The 20,067-nt window shown below is 47.7% G+C and overlaps 1 protein-coding gene across 1 annotated transcript in view; it reads left to right on the forward strand.

Annotated features, from left to right (window-relative positions):
* The first annotated feature begins 1,598 nt into the window (after window positions 1-1,598).
* The window catches only part of TMEFF2 (transmembrane protein with EGF like and two follistatin like domains 2), a 250,317-nt gene continuing 231,848 nt past the window's right edge, over window positions 1,599-20,067 (forward strand). The window contains exons 1-2 of the mRNA XM_080972358.1: window positions 1,599-2,171; window positions 4,424-4,533. Coding sequence (XP_080828484.1) covers window positions 1,994-2,171; window positions 4,424-4,533 — 288 coding nt within the window. The 5' untranslated portion in view covers window positions 1,599-1,993. The remainder of the gene's footprint in view (window positions 2,172-4,423; window positions 4,534-20,067) is intronic.

Genomic DNA, 20,067 nt, shown 5'->3' on the forward strand with positions numbered 1-20,067 from the left:
AACAAGTCAAAACATTGGACTTTGGGCCTGCGCATCTGTGCTGGGTGTGTGTGGAGTTCGGAAGGCGGAAGGGAGAAGGCAAGGGAATCTCTTCTAGAATCTATATGTCCAAGTGGCTCTGATGGTGGTGGCAAACTTAGGGATCCCATCTCCCTCGCCCCCACCCCACTCCAGCCCCTCCTGAATGAAGCTGTCACCCGACGGTTACTAGCTCCAGGAGTGCCAACTTAAATAAAATATTGGGGAGCCCACGTAATCGATCACCAGACGCAGCACACGGACATCATTTGAATGGCAATGTCCATCAACTTGGGGGGGGAGGGTAGCCCCCTCAAATATTTTATTGGGGGGACCGAAGGGACCTCGGTCCCTATGGCTAGCTCCAAGGACGGCCCTTGGGCGCTGCCTTTGCGGGAGTCAAGCGGGGAATCGCGCCCGCACCAGCTCTCCCGGAAGAGGACACCCGCCTTCGAGAGCGCGCTGGATGTCACCACCTTTGGACTTCTGCCTTCTGGTCCATTTGTCCCTTTTCGCATCCGATCTGCGGTTTCTCGCGTGACAGCCACTTTATTCTTTCTGCTCCCTCCTTCCCCCTCCCCTGCATGGGGGGGGGGGGGAGAGAGAAGCAACATACCCTTTAGACCGCGACTAGGAACTTTGAAATCTCGCAAGGAGGCACTGCAGGTGGCCACGTAGGAGCAGCCGATCCGAGCGAGCGCAGAGGCCAGTCTGATGGCGGGAGCAGTCCACCCGTGGGGACTCCGCACAAGGGGAACATCCCGCACGCGTGGGACCCACGCCTCCGTGGGGGATACGAGGCTTTCCTGCGAGGTGCTCCAAGCCGGGCACTCGCCTCGGCGCTCCGAGTCCTTTAGACAACAACAGCCCACAGGTGGATCAGGGAGCGAGCATGCACGCCGACGGGGCCACTTTGGAGACATGCAGCGGTCAGTGCAAACCACCCCCCGCGGGCAGACACACACACACTCGCCAACGGCGCATGCACATGCGTGCTGACCGCAGCCAACTTCCCATGCCTGCTGCCTGGGGCTGAGTGCAAGGAGTGCGTGCCTTTTCTCAGTCACTCCTCGCCAGTGCAGCAGCGGGGGAAGCGCCCGCGGCTCGACAGTGCGCCCGACGCTCCTCGCTGCAGATCCAGCCGGGATTCTTTCCGCCAGGTCACGGACGGGGGCGGCTGTTTTACCTGGCAAGGTGCAGCTGCTGCCGCCCTTCTTTTGCCCCCCACCACCCTGCCAATCCATCCTCCTCCGGGAGCCGCTTCTCCCTCCTCCTCCTCTTTGCTCTGCCTGCTGGATGGTCCCTCAGTCAGCCAGCTCCCAGGGTGGGGCTGGGTGCTGCTGCTGCTGCTGCCGCCGCCTGAGAGCCTCCCCAGTGCGCCTCGCCTTGCCGAGCGCGGAGCGGGCGCAGCATCAGCATCTCTCGCTCCAGCTGCCGCCGCCTCCTCCTCCTCCTCCCTCGCAGGGACCTGCATCCCGCTCGTCCAATCACAGCCCGCGCTGCCTGCGCCACGTGACCCCGGCGGGCTGAGGGGACCTGCTGCTTTCCCAACGCCAGAGGGATGCGGGCGGCAGAGCAGGAGAGGCGGCAGCGGCTGCGGAGCTGCGAGGTGCCTTGACTCTCTTTTCCCCCAAGCCCAGCCCAGCCCGACCCCTTTATGGCAGCGGCTGCTCCAGCCTCCCGGTCCTCCTCCTCCTCTTCCTCCTCCTCTTCTTCTTCTTCCTTCCTGACCATCACTGCTCATGCCGTTCCCCGGGCTGGGCCAGGCCCCTGGATATCTCTGCTGAAACTCTCAGGATCATCATCATCCTCGCCATCATCACCATGCCAGGACCTGGGTGCCTCTTCCTAACCTGCTGTTGGCTGGGCCCCCCGGGATGCTAAGGATCCCCTCGTCAGCCCGAGAGAGCCATTCGCTTTTTGGGGGACGCTGCCGTTCCCTCTTGCTGCGGCTGCGGAGTTGAGTTACGAAGTCATGGTGTTGTGGGAATCTTCCCCACCTCGGCAGTGGAGCAGCGGCTGGACACTTTGCGATTGCTTTTGCTGGTTGCTGCTGCCGGTGTTGTTTCTCATCGTAGCCCGACCGGTGAAACTTGCAGCTTTCCCTACCTCCTTAAGTGACTGCCAAACGCCTACCGGCTGGAATTGCTCTGGTAAGCTTGGGGAGCGGGAGCGGGGGTGGGGGAAAAGAGAAATGTACAGCAATGCCCATCCGTCTCTAAACGAAAGCATCTTCTAAAAAGAGATCGGAGGGGTGGGGTTGAGCCAGTCTCTCCAAACCTCGCTGGCACATCGCGCAGCTGTCTGGAAATTACAGGTCGGATTTGATGCGAAAGGAATAGAATGGCTGGTCGGTAAAGAGGGCAAGAAAGTGTCTATAGATCTTTCTCTACTTGCTTCGCCACCTTTTTAATTGCCTGTGCTTCAAATGGGCTTTTGATTATCATCTCTGCAGACTTGCACAGTCTGGACGCAATCAGGTAACTCGCAAAGAGTGGATCTTTTATTTTTTTTTAGAAGTGTTAAAAGTTGGAGCAGGAGAGAGACGGGGAAGATGCTATAAATCAAGTTGTGATTCTCTGAGAGGTCATAGGATCTTGCAGGCTGGGTTAGATCTCCTTTCGAAGAACCAGCAAATTTGCTAATCTGGGAAGCTATTCCACCCCCCCCCCACACACACACCTGTCTTAAAGCTTTTAAGACTATGCTGTATATATTATTTTTAAAAGCAGAGATTGGGGTTGCCTCAAACCTTTTCTCTCTCTGCTTTCCCCCCTCTTAGCTTTTAAAAAAGGAATCCTGTTGTTCTTGAAGGGAATTTAGAGCAAGTGTTTATTCCCAAATTCACACAGCACACAAAGCAAGATAATCTAGAAACGGCTGCTGAGGGTCTTTCCTCCTCTTTCTGTCATGAAACAGACTTGCCTTTTCCTTGTTTCTCTAGACAGCTTGAGCCCTGCTTAAAGTGGTTTGCCAGACACAGTTCAAGTAAAATGTACTAATTGAATAAGGAAGAAGCTGAGGGAGTTACCTCCCCTCTCTCCATCCGTTGTCTTTTCCTATGACCAGACTCATCCTCAATAGGTTAATTGTAGTTCTGTCTGGAGTGTGTTTACCATTTGTACAGTGCTTCCCACACAATCCTGGTTTGCAAATGCTTCTGGGAGTACCTTCTTTTGTAAGCTGCATCTCCAGATTTTTTTAAAAAAACAGCAACACACAGAGAGAAAAATAAACATTGTGCATACAGCGATAGATGTGTATCTACAGCTGCACACAGAGACATTTCTGAACACACTAGTAGGGTTTTGATGCAGTTTGCCCTTCACTAAAAATGCTGTGTAACTTTGTATCTTCAACAAAACACCTACATTTCCTCTCAGCATATATGCTGGGTAGATAACAGAGCATGTTACTTCTATCTTATAACTCAAATCTGATTTCACAAACTATGGGAAGCCCAATACTTTACCATATCTCAAGTTACCATAACCTCTGCAGCAAATACAGCATTATTTAGCCTAGCACCGTGGCTCTCTAATTTATTTATTTTTAATTACCCCGGGATTGCTTTGGGTGTATAACTAGAATGCCATAGTTCAGTGCAGTATGTATGTGTGTGTGTGTGTGTGTGTGTGTGTGTAATCATTAGGGTCAATAAGTCACTTTTGCCCTATGGGTGGTGTTTCCATTTTTATTGCAAAACCAGGACATGGCTAGGAACACAGAGATGTTAATAAAATCAATAGAACACAATCGTGATGACTTTAGAGCCAAATATGGCTGTTTGGCTTCATACCTTGCTACACACTCTCCGAGTAGGATGGCAACTAGCTGAGGTCTGAAATCTGAGCTGGCATTCATGAGCTGAATCTCCAGCCAGATTTGTTAGCCTGCCTGTCAAAACTGGAGGAAAGGAGCTGGGTCTCCTTTCAGCAGCTCTGTCGAGAAGCTGGCACCCCTCCTATTAACCTGGAGGTGATCAATCTTCATTGGAATCAGACAGCCTATCACAAAAAGCACATAGCCTGTTTATCTTTATTATTAGGGGGCTTTGTTATGTCACTGCCTGGAGAAATGCCCATTCTAAGACTTTGGACCAGAAGATTTAATGGGAAGGGGTACAGAATCATGTTGCTTTGCAACCAAATGCTTGTTTTTTGTGGAAATGGAAACTACTTTCATAGAAGAAGGAGAGGAGGAGCTGGGAGATTAACAGGGACTGCAAACTCCTCTGGAAACGGGCAAGAGGAAGGCAAAGCGAGGATGAGAAGACAACCTTTCTAGATTGTACATTGCTTCATCAACAATGTTAGGTGTGCCACATACATAGAAAAGCAACTGCCCCTGTCTGATATTCCTTGCCAGATCCAAGGGTGACAGCATTTTTCTCTTTGCATTTGAGGTTATGATGACAGAGAAAACGATCTCTTTCTCTGCGACACCAATACCTGTAAATTTGACGGAGAGTGCTTAAGAATTGGAGACACCGTGACTTGCGTCTGTCAGTTCAAGGTAAGAAGATTGATCTCTCCTTCCTTAATTCACTAATGAGAATACAAATCAGGGATCTCCCTTTACAACCCATCACTGGGCAATTTATTTCTCTGCATGCAGAGAAGTCGGAGTGAAAACCTGGCAGCTAGTCTAAGGTGCTTGGCAGGGTAGCCAACTGGTGTCAAGAAGATAGAAGATTCTCTGGGAAAATGTAGATGCTGTTCTTCCAAATGCCTCTTTAGGGTCGTCAGCTTCAGGTTGTGTGTGTGGGGTTCAGCTGCTGTGGCCTTTTTGGAATCGGGATTTTCTGTCCTTTTTCAATTCAGCCAAACATATAGCATCTTCTTTATCCATCCAGGAAGCCACTGAAATAGTTGCGGAGAAGTTGATTTGTAAGATGGCTTTTATACACCAAAGGCAAGTTAAGGCAGTGTGTAATTCAACAATGCTCCTTAATTCACGGGGAGAGAACATTTCGAGCTAAATTGCAACCCTAATTCAAAATCCAAGGAAGATTCAAGGCTGCTTGAACAGACTGAGTCCCATTGATTTTGAGGGTGCAATCCGTGTTGTTAGAGACCAAAGTTTTATGCATTTTGCTGAGACTGAATGTTACCATAAGGGCTACATCAAAAACTTTAATTGAAAGGTGGTGGATGTTTTGTATAGCTCGTACCTGAAAGTAAACATTGCATGGAACATTGAATAAGTCCTGCCTATTCCAGGAGACCATATTTTCCCACAAGTCTGCCTAAGGTGGCTTAAATCCACATTCTCAAACAAATATGAAGTAGATTATGCTGAAGGCAATGGGATTTACATCCTTGTAATGGTCTGGCGTTGATACACTAATTGAACCTCAGTGGAGGTGAATAGTATCATTACTACCTCTCAACATAGTAATTGAAAATTCATTTTATTTCAGTATGGAATCTATATTTTGCTTAGGTGTTCAGGTCTTTATTCTTGTATATTTTTAAATGCATTTAATCTGCACTGTAGTTTGCTGTGCACTTTAGGAGTAGATTTGTTATGGTGAACCAGTATTTCCCAAGCTGGTTCACCCTCCAAATAGCATTGGACTCCAATTCCCATCATCCACAGGCAACATAGCCAATGGTCAAGGATGATGGGAGTTGTAGTCCAACTTCTGAAAGGTTGGAGACGGGTGTGGCGAGCCTAAGGATTCTTTGTATAATTACAAGTGAACAACCAAACACGCCCACCCTGCCCACCTCACTGTTCAGTGTCACAATATATTAATTTGAAATGTACTTTGTTTGATTTTAACAGAGGAAATACTCCATTAAGCTTGTATAGCATGTCATAACCAGTGACTAATCAATCCCTAAATTAAGTATCAGAGCTACATAATCTTCCTTGCTAGAAATTATTCTGCTTGGCACATTGCTCTTCTTCACCTATCTCTAAATAGCTATATGAGATTACATTCAAATGTAAATATTTAAGGACAGCTCTTGTCAAAAGGAGAAGGGAACAAGGATACTCTGTAGAAGTCTAAGATTCTTAGTTACTTTGCAAGTTGTTCCTTCCCAAGAGATTGATTTAATGCTCTGTCCTTGTATCACTGCCTGGTGAGTAAAAGCAGCAACCTCAGAGCCACCGGCAGTGAAATTAAATTAGACACAGAGTACACTTAGTTTCTTCTGCCTGGTTCCAGTTTGGCTTTGCAGTAGGTTTGAAGTTAGTGAACATGGAAGAATTGAAGTTGGGTTTTGTTTTGTTTTAAAGCAGCAGCTATTTCCACAAAATAACACAAGTACAGTGGTACCTCGGGTTAAGTACTTAATTCGTTCCGGAGGTTCTTAACCTGAAACTGTTCTTAACCTGAAGCACCACTTTAGCTAATGGGGCCTCCTGCTGCCAGCGCGCCGCCAGAGCATGATTTCTGTTCTCATCCTGAAGCAAAGTTCTTAACCTGAGGTAATATTTCTGGGTTAACAGAATCTGTAACCTGAATCGTATGTAACCTGAGGTACCACTGTATATGCTATTCACTTTCTTTAATGTATGTCTTAACTTATAAGTCTAATTCCCATGCTGAACAGTAACTAAAAAAAAAACACTTTTAAAAAACCCAAGAGTAAGTTATAAATGTTTCTGAATTAATACAATATCAATGCCTTGATACAGTTATACAAAATTCATTTAAGGTGCTTGGAGTTTGGAGTATCTGTAATCTCTGGACACTGTGCCGATTCTCTAACAAGGGAGTCAGTCATTGGACCTCAATTCTTCCTGAAAGCCATCTGCCTTGAAAGCCCCCCTCCTTCATCCTGAGCGTGGGGGCGCTGGCTGTAGTTATTCACTGAGCCGGCAAAAACATGTTCCAGGTAGGGTTGCCAATTGGCCGGAGAGAACTTGCTCCTGTGCTTTTAGCTGAGAATTGATCTGCAGAAATCAGCTGGCAAAGCTTTTTCGTGGAATAGTGCAGATGAGCACTGCCTCCTCCTAATTGCTGCCAATCAAGCTGCTGCTAAAGGCACAAGTTGAGGGGCAGGTTGGAAACAGATCCTGCGACTGAGCCCCAGTAAGTCCTGGCCCTGTTTCAGACCTTTCTGAACTTGTGCTGGAAAACAGAACTGCTTAGCAAAACACACATTGCACACACATTATTATGAGGAGTTTTTGCATCTATGTAGGGAATAATTGTGTATTTCATTGTGTGTGAGAGGGAGAGATGGGGGCAGGTTGCACTGTTGTCAAGTGCTGTGATTTATTCCCACCCCACCTTATATAAATGAATGGGAAATGTAACGAGATATTCCCACTTTCTGGGTAACTCCAGTTTCTGGAGTGAGAGAAGACTTTGACCCATCTTTCACTGTGTGCAGGATTTCAGCCTTTTAACTCTGACAAGGAGAACCTCCATTTCTTGGTATGGCACTGAACACTGGGAAGTGGGGTGTGTGTGTGTGTGTGTGTTTATATACAGGGGGGAAAGATCGAGACGAGATACTTTCTACAGTGCTTTCCCCCCAGGCTATTCAATAAGCTCGGAGACTGAGTCTGGAAATCATGTTAAAGCACACAGAGAAATTAGATGAAAATGGAATGGCTGGGATTTGCCTTCTGGACAATGTTGGGAGTACGTTCTGTTCCCCTTGCCCTGGACTTGCTTATCGTGCACCTGCTGCTCATATTGGACAAGCCAGAGACACTATAAATGATGGCCATGACTCAGGCTGGCCCTAATACAAGCCTGTATTCAATAAGACATTCAAACAAAAAAAATAAAAGCCACTCCAACCTGTCCTGAGTAAGATCTGGACACAATAATATAATGATTCTATGAATCTGTGGTGCAGCCCTTCTGTGTCCATTGTTGTTCATTCATCAAGTGCTAATGGTAGTCCTTGATGAAGAATTTGAAGACCTATGATACTGGACCAGTTGACTTCAGAGCTGAATTATGTGGCTCCATTAAGGTAAAGGTAAAGGTACCCCTGCCCGTACGGGCCAGTCGTGTCCGACTCTAGGGTTGTGCGCCCATCTCACTTAAGAGGCCAGGGGCCAGCACTGTCTGGAGACACTTCCGGGTCACGTGGCCAGCGTGACGAAGCTGCTCTGGCAAGCCAGCACCAGCGCAGCACACGGAAACACCGTTTACCTTCCCGCTTTTAAAGCGGTACCTATTTATCTACTTGCACTTAGGGGTGCTTTCGAACTGCTAGGTTGGCAGGCACTGGGACTGAAAGACGGGAGCTCACCCCGCCGCAGGGATTCGAACCACCGACCATGCGATCAGCAAGTCCTAGGCACTGAGGTTTTACCCACAGCACCACCTGCGTCCCAATTGTGGCTCCATTAGCATAATATTAATTGGTGGGACTGATACTGGCCTTCCAGAGGATATTCCATCTGGCACAAGCTTTGACATCCTGCTGCGCTCCATATGTGCTGGCTGTAGTTGAAGGGAGTTGACCAAGGCTGGTTGATGGTACGACTGCCTGGGTCAAATCAGGCCTGCACAACTTGTGACCAGCAGCAGTCATAGAATTCTGGCTGGCCAGATGCTTGGCACTTCCCTGTCTTGTTCCAAAAGTGTCAAGCAGGCTGTGATGGTCTGGGATTCGGTCTCAGAGGCTGAACCTGAGGAATCCCAGCCTGCACAGGAGTTCCAGCCTCCAGAACCAGCTGAGCCGGGGCTGGGGCTTGAGCCTGAAGGGTCCTCACCTGTGCTGGATCCTCAAGTGCAGGCACCAGCTGAGCCTGCTGTGGCTCCTGAGATGATGGAGGACCCATTGCCTGCAAGTGCTCCACTCTCAGCCCCGTCAGGGGAAGCTGAGGTTGCCTCTGGGTCCGGTAACTCTCCAGCCTCTCCTGAACTGCAGAGGCTCAGGGCAGAGAGGCAGAGGGAACTAAGTTCCCGCAGGAGGAGTGCTCGCCTCCAGGCCAGGAGAGGCGAGTCACCTGTGGACCGGGGCCGCCCTATGCCTTGGGGCAGATAAAAGCCAGCCAGCCCAGTCCCAGGTTGCTGGAGCAACATGGTTGGTAGCCTGTTCCTGCCTGCACCCTGTCCTGCTCTTCTGCCAGAGTTCCTGACCTCACCTGACTTCTTGCCTTGGACCCCACTTCAGCTTTGATGGACAGCCTCTATACCACACCCTCGACCTCGGACTGAACTCGGACCTCACTTCACGGTTAGCCCTCGGGACCAGCACAGAGGCAATGAACCCAGGGAGCCTATTTGGTCCCTGGTAGTCTGTTACAAAGGGCTGTGAGATGTGGCTCACTACAGTGGTACCTTGGTTCTCAAACTTAATCCACTCCGGAAGTCCATTCCAAAACCAAAGCATTCCAAAACCAAGGCGTGCTTTCCTATAGAAAGTAATGCAAAATGGATTAATCCATTCCAGACTTTTAAAAACAACCCCTAAAACAGTAATTTAACATGAACTTTACTATCTAACGAGACCATTGATAAAATGAAAGCAATAATCAATGTACTATACTATAATAAATAAGACAGTATTGTAGATGATAAAAATTAAAATTATTTTCCCCCTTACCTGCACTGATGATAGTCATTGTTTGGATGGAGGACTTTTATCCATTTCTGCCATCACACAATCAATCAATCAATCAATCAGGAGCTGAACTGGGTTCCACACAGCCACAAAAACAAATTAACCAAAAAAGCCTATAACCCCCCCCCCGCAAAATAAATAGCAAAAACAAAAGCACCAAACTTAATCCATTCCGAAAGTCCGTTTGACTTCCAATATGTTCAAAAACCAGGGTGCAGCTTCTGATTGGTGCAGGCGCCCTGGAAACAATAGCAGACAACCGCATCGGACGTTCAGCTTCCGAAAAACGTTCGAAAACCAGAAAACTTACTTCCAGGTGTGACGTTAACATATGTGAGTGCTGCAGGTGAAATAGTTAAACAAGTTATCCAATCAGAACCCAGGGGGGTGGAGTCAGAGGAACTATAAAACCAGCTGGGGGGGGCAAAGGGAGGAGTTCGTTGGGAGTTGGGTGGTTGGTTGGAGTGGGAGTGAATTGGGATAGAGTCTGTGGGTAGGATGAATTAGTGTAGCGAAATAAGCTGAGTCAGGAACAGTTAGGGGCTAGGAAGAGAAGTAAATATCTGAGAGGTGGTTTAGTGAGCGAGAGCAGGTAGCAGAAGTTATAGGTCTGGACAGGCAGCCCATGACGGTGATTGACCAATACCGTTTATGAAACCACACGCTTGTTAAGCTGCAATAAATAAACAGAATTTTATGTTCCAATTTAACCCTGACTGGACTCAGTATTGTACCACGTAGGGCCTGGGTGGTGGCAGCAAGAAATAAAGTGGTGGCACAGGGATCAATAGACGGTGAAACGTCCGGGGACCCTGTGTGATCGCCACACCGGGTTTTCGGCATTTGAGAACCAAGGCGTTTGAGAACCAAGGTACCACTGTAGTTGTGCTGGGCCACATGAAGAGGTTTCCCTGGGATCACTGCAAGGGCTGGTAGTAGCACCTGTTATCCCTGGGCAGCTGCTAGGCCCCATTGGTCCCCCATTTTATACAAACCACCTGGCCCAGCACTATGAATAATGCCCGAGACTAGCTGCTATTTTAGCTTCCTGAAATGTGCTGCTGCTCAAGGGCATGATGGGAGATTTAAATGGCAGCTAGACCCAGTCACCTGGTACTGCTTTACATGTCACTTCTTTTGCTTCCAGATGCACAAGGAGACGTTAAGTTAACCAATCACACACAAAGCTCCTCCCACTCATTTGCACCTTGAAGTTATTGTGGTAGCAGTCAGCAGATGGAGCTTCTTATTAATGAACTCAAAAACTAAAGTTGGAGGAACTACAAGCTGAGTCAAGAAAACCTCAGCATCAAATGGTAGAAGAAGTAAAGAGCAGGCTGGGGAAAAGCTCAGGTATTTGCGCTGCTAGCCTGTGCTGCAAACGAGATACGCCGAATTGTTATAACTTTGAGCAACTGAAGCAGTTCATGAATTGAGATCCAGCAGTTTTTCAGTGGGTGGATATTAATCCGGTGGGATCAAATTCTAGGCCTGAGCACAATTTCCCTCCCCAAATTCTGTTTGGAAGGGGTGGACAATTAGGAGTGGTATATTTTGCCAAATATTTTTGACATGGGGGTGAAAATTTTAACCGTTTTTCTCAACTACAACAAAAATTCTCTTCTGAGAAATTTCAGGCAAAGAAACTCCATTGTTAGCTCATATTGTTGGATGAAGGAAGTAATCGGTTGAGGGAGGAGAATCAAGAAGAATGAGTGCCAAGCTCATGGCTTCCTTTAAGGATATCAAAATAAGATTGCGCAGTATTAAAACAGGATCCATGCCCAAAATTTGTTAATGGAAAAAAGGGAGAAGCCACTTCCTTATTGCCTGTTTGACCAATTCCAAACTGGAGAGACACACTGAAGAATGGCTAGGCAGGATCTGCTCCACATGCTGCCACAGGAAAATTACCAACATACATAGCATGGAACACACTTAAAAACTCTTCTCTGGGGCTTATATCTCAGTTTAATTAAACTTGACTTAGAACTGTGGTTTAAGATCCTGGTTTACAATTTGGCATTAATATATAGTTCTCCACTGTGGCTGTAATGACTAACCGTGTTTTAATTAAACCAGGTTGTAAATACAGAGGAAGGAGGAATGACCACATAATCCCATCTCTTATTTCCAGCTGCTGAACTATAATTTGGCAAGCTGGGAACCATAGCTGTCAACGTTATCCTTGTTTTAAAGGGAAATTCCCTTATTCCAAATAGGATTCCTTGCAAGAAAAGGGAAAAGTTGACAGCTATGCTGGGAACGCAGCACCCAAATAAGGCCATTGAGTAGAACTGAGTGGAAAGAGGGTAGATAAAGGACTTGGGAACACAAATTTCCAGGCTGCAAACGGGCAGCCCTATTGAAAAAGGGCCATGTGACCCCAAATTTTGTTGTTGTTGTTGAGTCATTTAGTCGTGTCCGACTCTTCGTGACCCCATGGACCAGAGCACGCCAGCACTCCTGTCTTCCACTGCCTCCCGCAGTTTGGTGAAACTCATGCTGGTAGCTTCGAGAACACTGTCCCACCATCTCATCCTCTGTCGTCCCCTTCTCCTTGTGCCCTCCATCTTTCCCAACATCAGGGTCTTTTCCAGGGAGTCTTCTCTTCTCATGAGGTGGCCAAAGTATTGGAGTCTCAGCTTCAGGATCTGTCCTTCCAGTGAGCACTCAGGGCTGATTTCCTTCAGAATGGATAGGTTTGATCTTCTTGTAGTCCATGGGACTCTCAAGAGTCTCCTCCAGCACCATAATTCAAAAGCATCAATTCTTTGGCGATCAGCCTTCTTTATGGTCCAGCTCTCACTTCCATACATCACTACTGGGAAAACCATAGCTTTAACTAGACACACCTTTGTTGGCAAGGTGATGTCTCTGCTTTTTAAGATGCTGTCTAGGTTTGCCATCACTTTTCTCCCAAGAAGCAGGCGTCTTTTAATTTCGTGGCTGCTGTCACCATCTGCAGTGATCATGGAGCCCAAGAAAGTAAAATCTCTCACTGCCTCCATTTCTTCCCCTTCTATTTGCCAGGAGGTGATGGGACCAGTGGCCATGATTTTCATTTTGTTGATGTTGAGCTTCAAACCATATTTTGAGCCCTCCTCTTTCACCCTCATTAAAAGGTTTTTTAATTCCTCCTCATTTTCTGCCATCAAGGTTGTGTCATCTGCATATCTGAGGTTGTTGATATTTCTTCTGGCAATCTTAATTCCGGCTAGGGATTCATCCAGCCCCACCTTTCGCATGATGAATTCTGCATATACGTTAAATAAGCAGGGAGACAATATACAGCCTTGTCATACTCCTTTCCCAATTTTGAACCAATCAGTTGTTCCATATCCAGTTCTAACTGTAGCTTCTTGTCCCACATAGAGATTTCTCAGATGAGGTGATCAGGCACTCCCATTTCTTTAAGACCTTGCCATAGTTTGCTGTGGCTCGATGTCATAGCTAGCAGCTATGGAGTTAAGTGCATGATAGTTCCATAAGGAGACCAGCCTCATCTGAATATTAGGGTCAGCATCAACCTCTGCACTCAAAGGGTTCATAAGTGAGCCAACATGGTATCATGGCTGGAGGGTTAGGTTTGGAGAGAGCGTTGGCCACTTTTGAACCTGTGGCTGTCCTGTGAACATCAGTCTGATCTGCAGCAATTCCCTGATGATCCTCTACAGCTGGCAGGTTCATATACAGCAGACAGCGGAGAGAGACCTTTTCCAGCTCGAGAGTTGTGTTCCCTTTTGGACAGCGTGCTGAGGACCACATGCAGGTGATGGGTGGGACCAGAGAAAAAAAAGGGAGTGGAGACAGTGACATAGTGTGGGTTGCTGGCACCCAGGGCAGGCTAGCTATCAATGCTGCCAGAGAGGACCCCCCCCCCCCACCAGCCTGGAGACTGAAAGGTGGCCTGGCCTCAGGAATGTGCCTTCAGGAGCATGAGGAAGGTAGATGGAACCCTCTGCCTGGCCTGTGCGGAGTCTCTGTGATTGCCGACCTCTACCAGGGATGTGGTAGTGAGGCCAGGCTGGGCTCCAGGGCCCAGAGACCCCCAGCAGCAGGTAGGCAGGGAATGAAAGGGAGCTGAGGACAGGGCCCACCAGGATGCAGCTGGGTGGTGGTGGCAGTCCCCCAATGGGTTGCTCTGCCACTTTTGCCAAGGTGGACAAGGATCCCTGTGAATCCCACAGCCTGTATGGGGGTACCATTTTGCGCCCCTTCGGAATTTTGTTCCTTTGGGCCATGGCCCTCCCCCACACTATACATGTAAATTTTACCTTTGTGCAGTAGGCTGGTTTCTACAGATACCACCCTCTCCTCAATGCAGAAAGCAAGAGGCATGATCAGACTTCAAGGACACATTCCAGTCAGGCAAAAACACTCGATGAAGATGTGAAGCAGGTCCAGTGTGAGATGCGGTCTGGGGAGAAATGTGAGGGCTGGGTGGAAAGTCCACATTTAGCCCTGGGCAGAAGTTTCCCATGTCTCATATATACGTTGGTACAGCAGTGGATTGTTGTAAAAATTGGTATCAAAAGGCCATGAAATGCTAATAGTAAATAATAATAATAATAATAATAATAATAATAATAATAATAATTTATTTATTTATACCCTGCCCTCCCCAGCCAGAGCTGGGCTTAGGGCAGCTAACACCAGTAAAATTACAATAACTTTTTAAAAAAAGAACAGGTTAAAATATAATTTAAAATGCAGCCTCGTTTTAATAGTAGCCCATAGATCAAAACCATAAGTGGAGGGAAAAACATAAGGGTCAGACTGAGTCCAAACCAAAGGCCAGGTGGAACAAGTCTGTCTTGCAAGCCTTGCGGAAAGATGTCAAGTCCCACAGGGCTCTAAACTCTTGTGACAGAGCGTTCCACCAAGTCTGGGCCAGTACTGAAAAGACCCTGGCCCTAGTTGAGACCAATCTAACCACCTTGCGACTTGGGACCCCCAAGGTGTTGTCATTTGTAGACCTTAAGGCCCTCCGCGGGGCATACCAGGAGAGGCGGTCCCGTAGGTACGAGGGTCCTAGGCCGAATAGGGCTTTAAAGGTCAAAACCAGCACCTTAAACCTGACCCTGTACTCCACCGGGAGCCAGTGCAGTTGGTAAAGCACTGGATGAATGTGATCCCACAGCAAGAACCCCGTAAGGAGCCTCGCTGCAGCATTCTGCACCCGCTGGAGTTTCTGGGTCGGCTTCAAGGGCAGCCCTGCTTAGAGCGAGTTACACTAAACAAGCCTGGAGGTGACAGTCGCATGGATCACTGTGACCAGATCAGGGCGAGAAAGATAAGGTTGGTTGAGGTAAGGTTGGAAGGCAGCCTATTTCAGGATGAACCAGCCCATCATTTGATGTGTTTAGTTCTCTGACTATGATTTCATAGCCCTGTTAAGATGGGGCTCCAAGGGGCCTTATTTGCCAGTTTCAAGTTTCTGAGAAGCTCATAGAAGGCACAGCAACATCGTTCCTTGGTTTCCTACTGTTTCAGCTTCTGCTTGAACTGGTGCCACAATCCCTTCCCTAGACGTTAACTTTCTGCTGTAGCAACATAATTTTCCTGGCTGCCAAATTACCCACCAAGGAGAAAGGAGGTTATAGGCCCATTGTGCTGGATGTCTGCTGAGGTCAATGGATGAATCTGGCGCTGCCAAACTATCAGCAGCGGCTGATGCACGCACTCGAAATTGCAAATGCAGCACCAGTCACAGACTGCTTGCGCAGGTATTAATAGTAGCATTCTGTGCGATGATATTATGTAGTACTTATTAGATCAGCATTACAGAGTAAATTAACAGAGTTAAGGGTGGTGGGGCTTGCTGTAAAGAGAGGCAATTTAAACAAAGATTAAAGAGGAGAGGCAGTCATGGGAGAGAAAGGCAGTTCCATGTGATACTGGAAATAATGTTTGACAACTAAGCAGAGAGGTGCAAGGGCTGAGAGGCAATAAGCACCCATGCTTCTTCTTCTTTGACGATCACTCGTGGCCGAGCAAGATTGTCTTCCATAAACACGGTTTTAACACTGAGTCCGCAAGTGACTGTGGAGGCCAATTCTGGATCCACACTTCCTTCCACAGTCCCCACATTGGTTTCTGGGTGGGAGTAATAATAATAATAATAAATTTTATTTATATCCCGCCCTCCCCAGCTGAAGCCGGGCTCAGAGCGGCTAACATCAAATGTATAACACATTAACATAAAATCAGGCAATCAATTAAAATACATTCTCAAATCAGATCAGGATCAGAATAAAATCCAATCAGATGGCAACCCGCAGATTAGGGTTGGGGACTTTAAATGCTCACCAGGCCCAATTGTTTGTGCTGAACTTATATGGGCCTGTGAGAAAAATTGGGAGGCCACTTTCATGCAGTTCTTATGAAAGGGAAGAGGGAGTCAGACTGAAACCCGACCAAAGGCCTGGCAGAACAGCTCCGTCTTGCAGGCCCTGCGGAAAGATGTCAAGTCCCGCAGGGCCCTAGTCTCTTGTGACAGAGCGTTCCACCAGATTGGAGCCACAGCCGAAAAAGCCCTGGCTCTAGTTGAGGCCAGCCTAACCTCTCTGTGGCCTGGGACCTTCAGGATGTTTTTATTTGAAGACCGTAAGTTCCTCTGTGGGACATACCAGGAGAGGCGGTCCCGTAGGTACGAGGGTCCTAGGCCGTATAGGGCTTTAAAGGTTAAAACCAGCACCTTAAACCTGATCCTGTACCCCACCGGGAGCCAGTGCAGCTGGTATAGCACCGGGTGAATGTGATCTCGCAGCAAGGACCCCGTAAGGAGTCTCGCTGCAGCATTCTGCACCCGCTGGAGTTTCTGGGTCAGTCTCAAGGGCAGCCCCACATAGAGCGAGTTACAATAATCCAGTCTGGAGGTGACCGTTGCATGGATCACAGTGGCTAGGTCAGGGCGTGAGAGGTAAACTGATCACGGTAAGGGTTTCCCCAGTGTGCCTTCTCCCTTGCGTCCTGATGGGGTTTGGGTTGGGTTTTTGGAAGACGCTTGGGCGTGAATTTGTTTTATGTGTGTAGATCAGTGCACGCTGATCAATGCACAGTCTTCGCAGTAAGGCTCTGTTCCAGTGGCATGAGTAGTCACGACAAACCAGTAGATCTGCTGCAGCCTTCATCCGCCTTCACAGCCGTTGTAACATATCGCTTGTTATCATCCGCCTGTTCTGCCATTGAAGACTTCTTGGACCATTCTTTGTCTAGCTCCTTCCCTTTGACTTTACCGCCTTGGGTGACTCTGCTGGGAGTACGAGATTCCCCGACGGCTTCGCTCACAAGGGTCATAGGAACATGCAAGCCCACTCACTATGACAAGGTGATGATCCAGCACCCCTGCACACACACCAACATCCCCCACTCTTTCCCACACTGACCTGTTTTCTCTTGCCGTGATGTGATGGGGAGGAGATGTGATGGGGACCCCAGGGGAATCTCAGCTCAATCTCAATTCATTACGGATGGCCATCCAGCCTCTGCTTAAAAACCTCCAAGGAAGGAGAGTCCACAACCTACCAAGGGAGACCGTCCCACTCTTACCATCAAAAAGTTCTTCCTGATGTTCAGTGGGAATCTCCTTTCTTGTAACTTGAAGCTATTGGGCTGGGTCCTACCCACCTGAGCAGGAGAAAACAAGCTCGCCCCATCTTCCATGTGACAGCCCTTGAGATATTTGAAGATGGCTATCATAGCTCCTCTCAGTCTCCTCTTTTCCAGGCTTGAACAGACCCAGCTCCTTCAACCGTTCCTCATAAGGCTTGGTTTCCAGACCCTTGATCATCTTGGTTGCCCTCCTCTGCAAATGTTCCAGCTTCTCAATATCCTTGATTGCATCACGTTGTTTCATCTGCCAACATAAACTGCTCATTTTAGAGCTACTAAGTATACAGTATTTAGAGTTACTTAAGTATACAGTCAGGGAAGCGGGTGGCGCTGTGGGTAAAACCTCAGCGCCTAGGACTTGCCGATCGTCAGGTCGGCGGTTCGAATCCCCGCGGCGGGGTGCGCTCCCATTGTTCGGTCCCAGTGCCTGCCAACCTAGCAGTTCGAAAGCACCCCCAGGTGCAAGTAGATAAATAGGGACCGCTTACTCGCGGGAAGGTAAACGGCGTTTCTGTGTGCTGCGCTGGCTTGCCAGATGCAGCTTGTCATGCTGGCCACATGACCCGGAAGTGTCTTCGGACAGCGCTGGCCCCCAGCCTCTTAAGCGAGATGGGCGCGCAACCCCAGAGTCGGACACGGCTGGCCCGTACGGACAGGGGTACCTTTACCTTTAAGTATACAGTCACCCCTCATTCCTGGGCCTTTGGCATTAGTTATGCTGCATACTTTAGCAAGCTGCAATGTTTATCTCTGGGCTGCAAAAAGCTTCAACAGCTGGTTTTTGCCACTGCTAGGAGCAGTTCAGGGCATTTTTTCCCCCTTGCTCAGATGACGAAGTGGTTCATGAGAGCTTATTATGAGAGTTTGATGTTGGTGACGATGGTCACATGTGATCGTCTCTATGTGCTACAGAAACGTTTGCTGGTTTTGCTACCACAAAGTGAAAAGGAAAGACCTCACCCTGATAATTGTTGGAGAAACCAGTACTGTATAAGTTAGGGATGGGAGAATCCGTCAATTTTAGTTTCTCACGTTTTCAGTCATAAATTCAGTTCTTCACATTTCCATGTCAGTTTATAGTATTTTTTTTCAACTTCTTATGAAAATGCATCATTTTAGTGTGAATTTCTCTTAATACATACATTTTTTGCAAAGCATTTCCCCTATATATGGCACATTTTTGGAATGCTACTTTCTCATCCAGAATATACCATATATGAGGAAATTGCTTTGCAATAACAACAACAACAACAGCAACAACAACTACCTGTACTTTACCCTACCATATGTATGTATGTATTTATTATTATTATTTTGCAAACATTACTTGGCTGGAGAAGTACAAACTTAAAAGAATGAGTGTGTTTCCATTTTGGAAAGTGCAAATGTGGTAGGTTTGCCTTTAAATCAGTGTTTCCCAGACTTGGATCTCCAGCTGTTTTTGGACTACAGTTCTCATCAGCCCTGACCACTGGTCCTGCTAGCTAGGGATGCCCTGGCACCTCCTTCCCAAAGCCCGGGAAGCTTCTGCTCACCTTAGGGAGGTAGATGTGAGGCTCCAACGGGTCCAAGAGCCCTCCTGCCACCTTCCCCAAGCCCACCTGGAGGCAAGAGGGCTCCGACATCCAAAGCCCAGGAAGCTTCTGCCCAGCTTAGGGAGGCACGATGCTTGCTCATGACGTCAGGACATCAGGACATTATGCACAAACCTCAATCCCCCACATCACCCTCGCAAGCTGGCGCCTATGTTCCCCTATGGAAAATTTCAAGGGACAGCATCAGAGAGTGGAGTCCCGCAAGGACGGATAGTGCAATTGTAAATATCTTGGAGCAGGTCTCATTGAACTCAGGCAGAAGCTAACTTCTGAGTAGCTTTGCAGAAGCATTACACTGTAAATACTTGCATGTAGAATGGAGACTTTGACTATAGTAGGAAAGGACAGGCAACATTTGACGCTCCATTGCCGCTTCCACTACTTCAAGTACTTTCTTTCCTGATCGTTGTACAGTGGTACCTCGGGTTAAGAACTTAATTCGTTCTGGAGGTCCATTCTTAATCTGAAACTGTTCTTAACCTGAAGCACCACTTTAGCTAATGGGGCCTCCCACTACTGCTGCGTCGCCGCTGCCCAATTTCTGTTCTTATCCTGAAGCAAAGTTCTTAACCCGAGGTACTATTTCTGTGTTAGTGGAGTCTGTAACCTGAAGCGTCTGTAACCTGAGGTACCACTGTATACAAAATAGGGCCTCTGCCAACAGAAGTAGCAGGTTACATAAATAAGTAGATCCTATGTACTCAAAAGGCAAATGCAGATCAGGTTGCTTGGCATCGCTCGAATGAGTTCTGATCCCTTCCAGGCAGGGCCTTCGTCCCAAGAAACTCATTTTTTGCTGCTTGATAATTCTGCAGGCAGATAGACCACCAGGCACCTACTGAGTCCGTACGGTAAGGGAACTGTATTTCTCTGAGGAGCACCCATTATGCGTCTGCTTCCACAAGAACAGATGCTAATTCTGTCTTCTGCTAGAGAACAGTCTGATGTGCTCATTAGGGCATTCATTCTTAGGAGTCTTCCCTTCCTTTTAGACCTCCGTACCATCTGTAGGTTGCTTATTGGTTCTAAAAGGGGAGGAAAATAAAGCAGGATTGCTTCATAACTTAAAGGCAGCTGTTGAGGGGAAGATTGTTATAGCTAAACTCAGGGTTGCAGAATCCTGGCAGCTTTTAAAGGAAGGATGGAAAACCTTTGGCCTTACAGATGCTACTGGGAGTTGTAGTCTATATATATAAAAAACACCTCTGCTTTAAAATGCATGCACACAGACTCACGCAGAGCCACTATGGCAGAGGATTATTTTGAGTGGGGACACAGAAAAGGGTGTG

This window comes from Podarcis pityusensis, assembly GCF_964106645.2.
Source record: "Podarcis pityusensis genome assembly, chromosome: 1".
NCBI classification, from domain to species: domain Eukaryota; kingdom Metazoa; phylum Chordata; class Lepidosauria; order Squamata; family Lacertidae; genus Podarcis; species Podarcis pityusensis.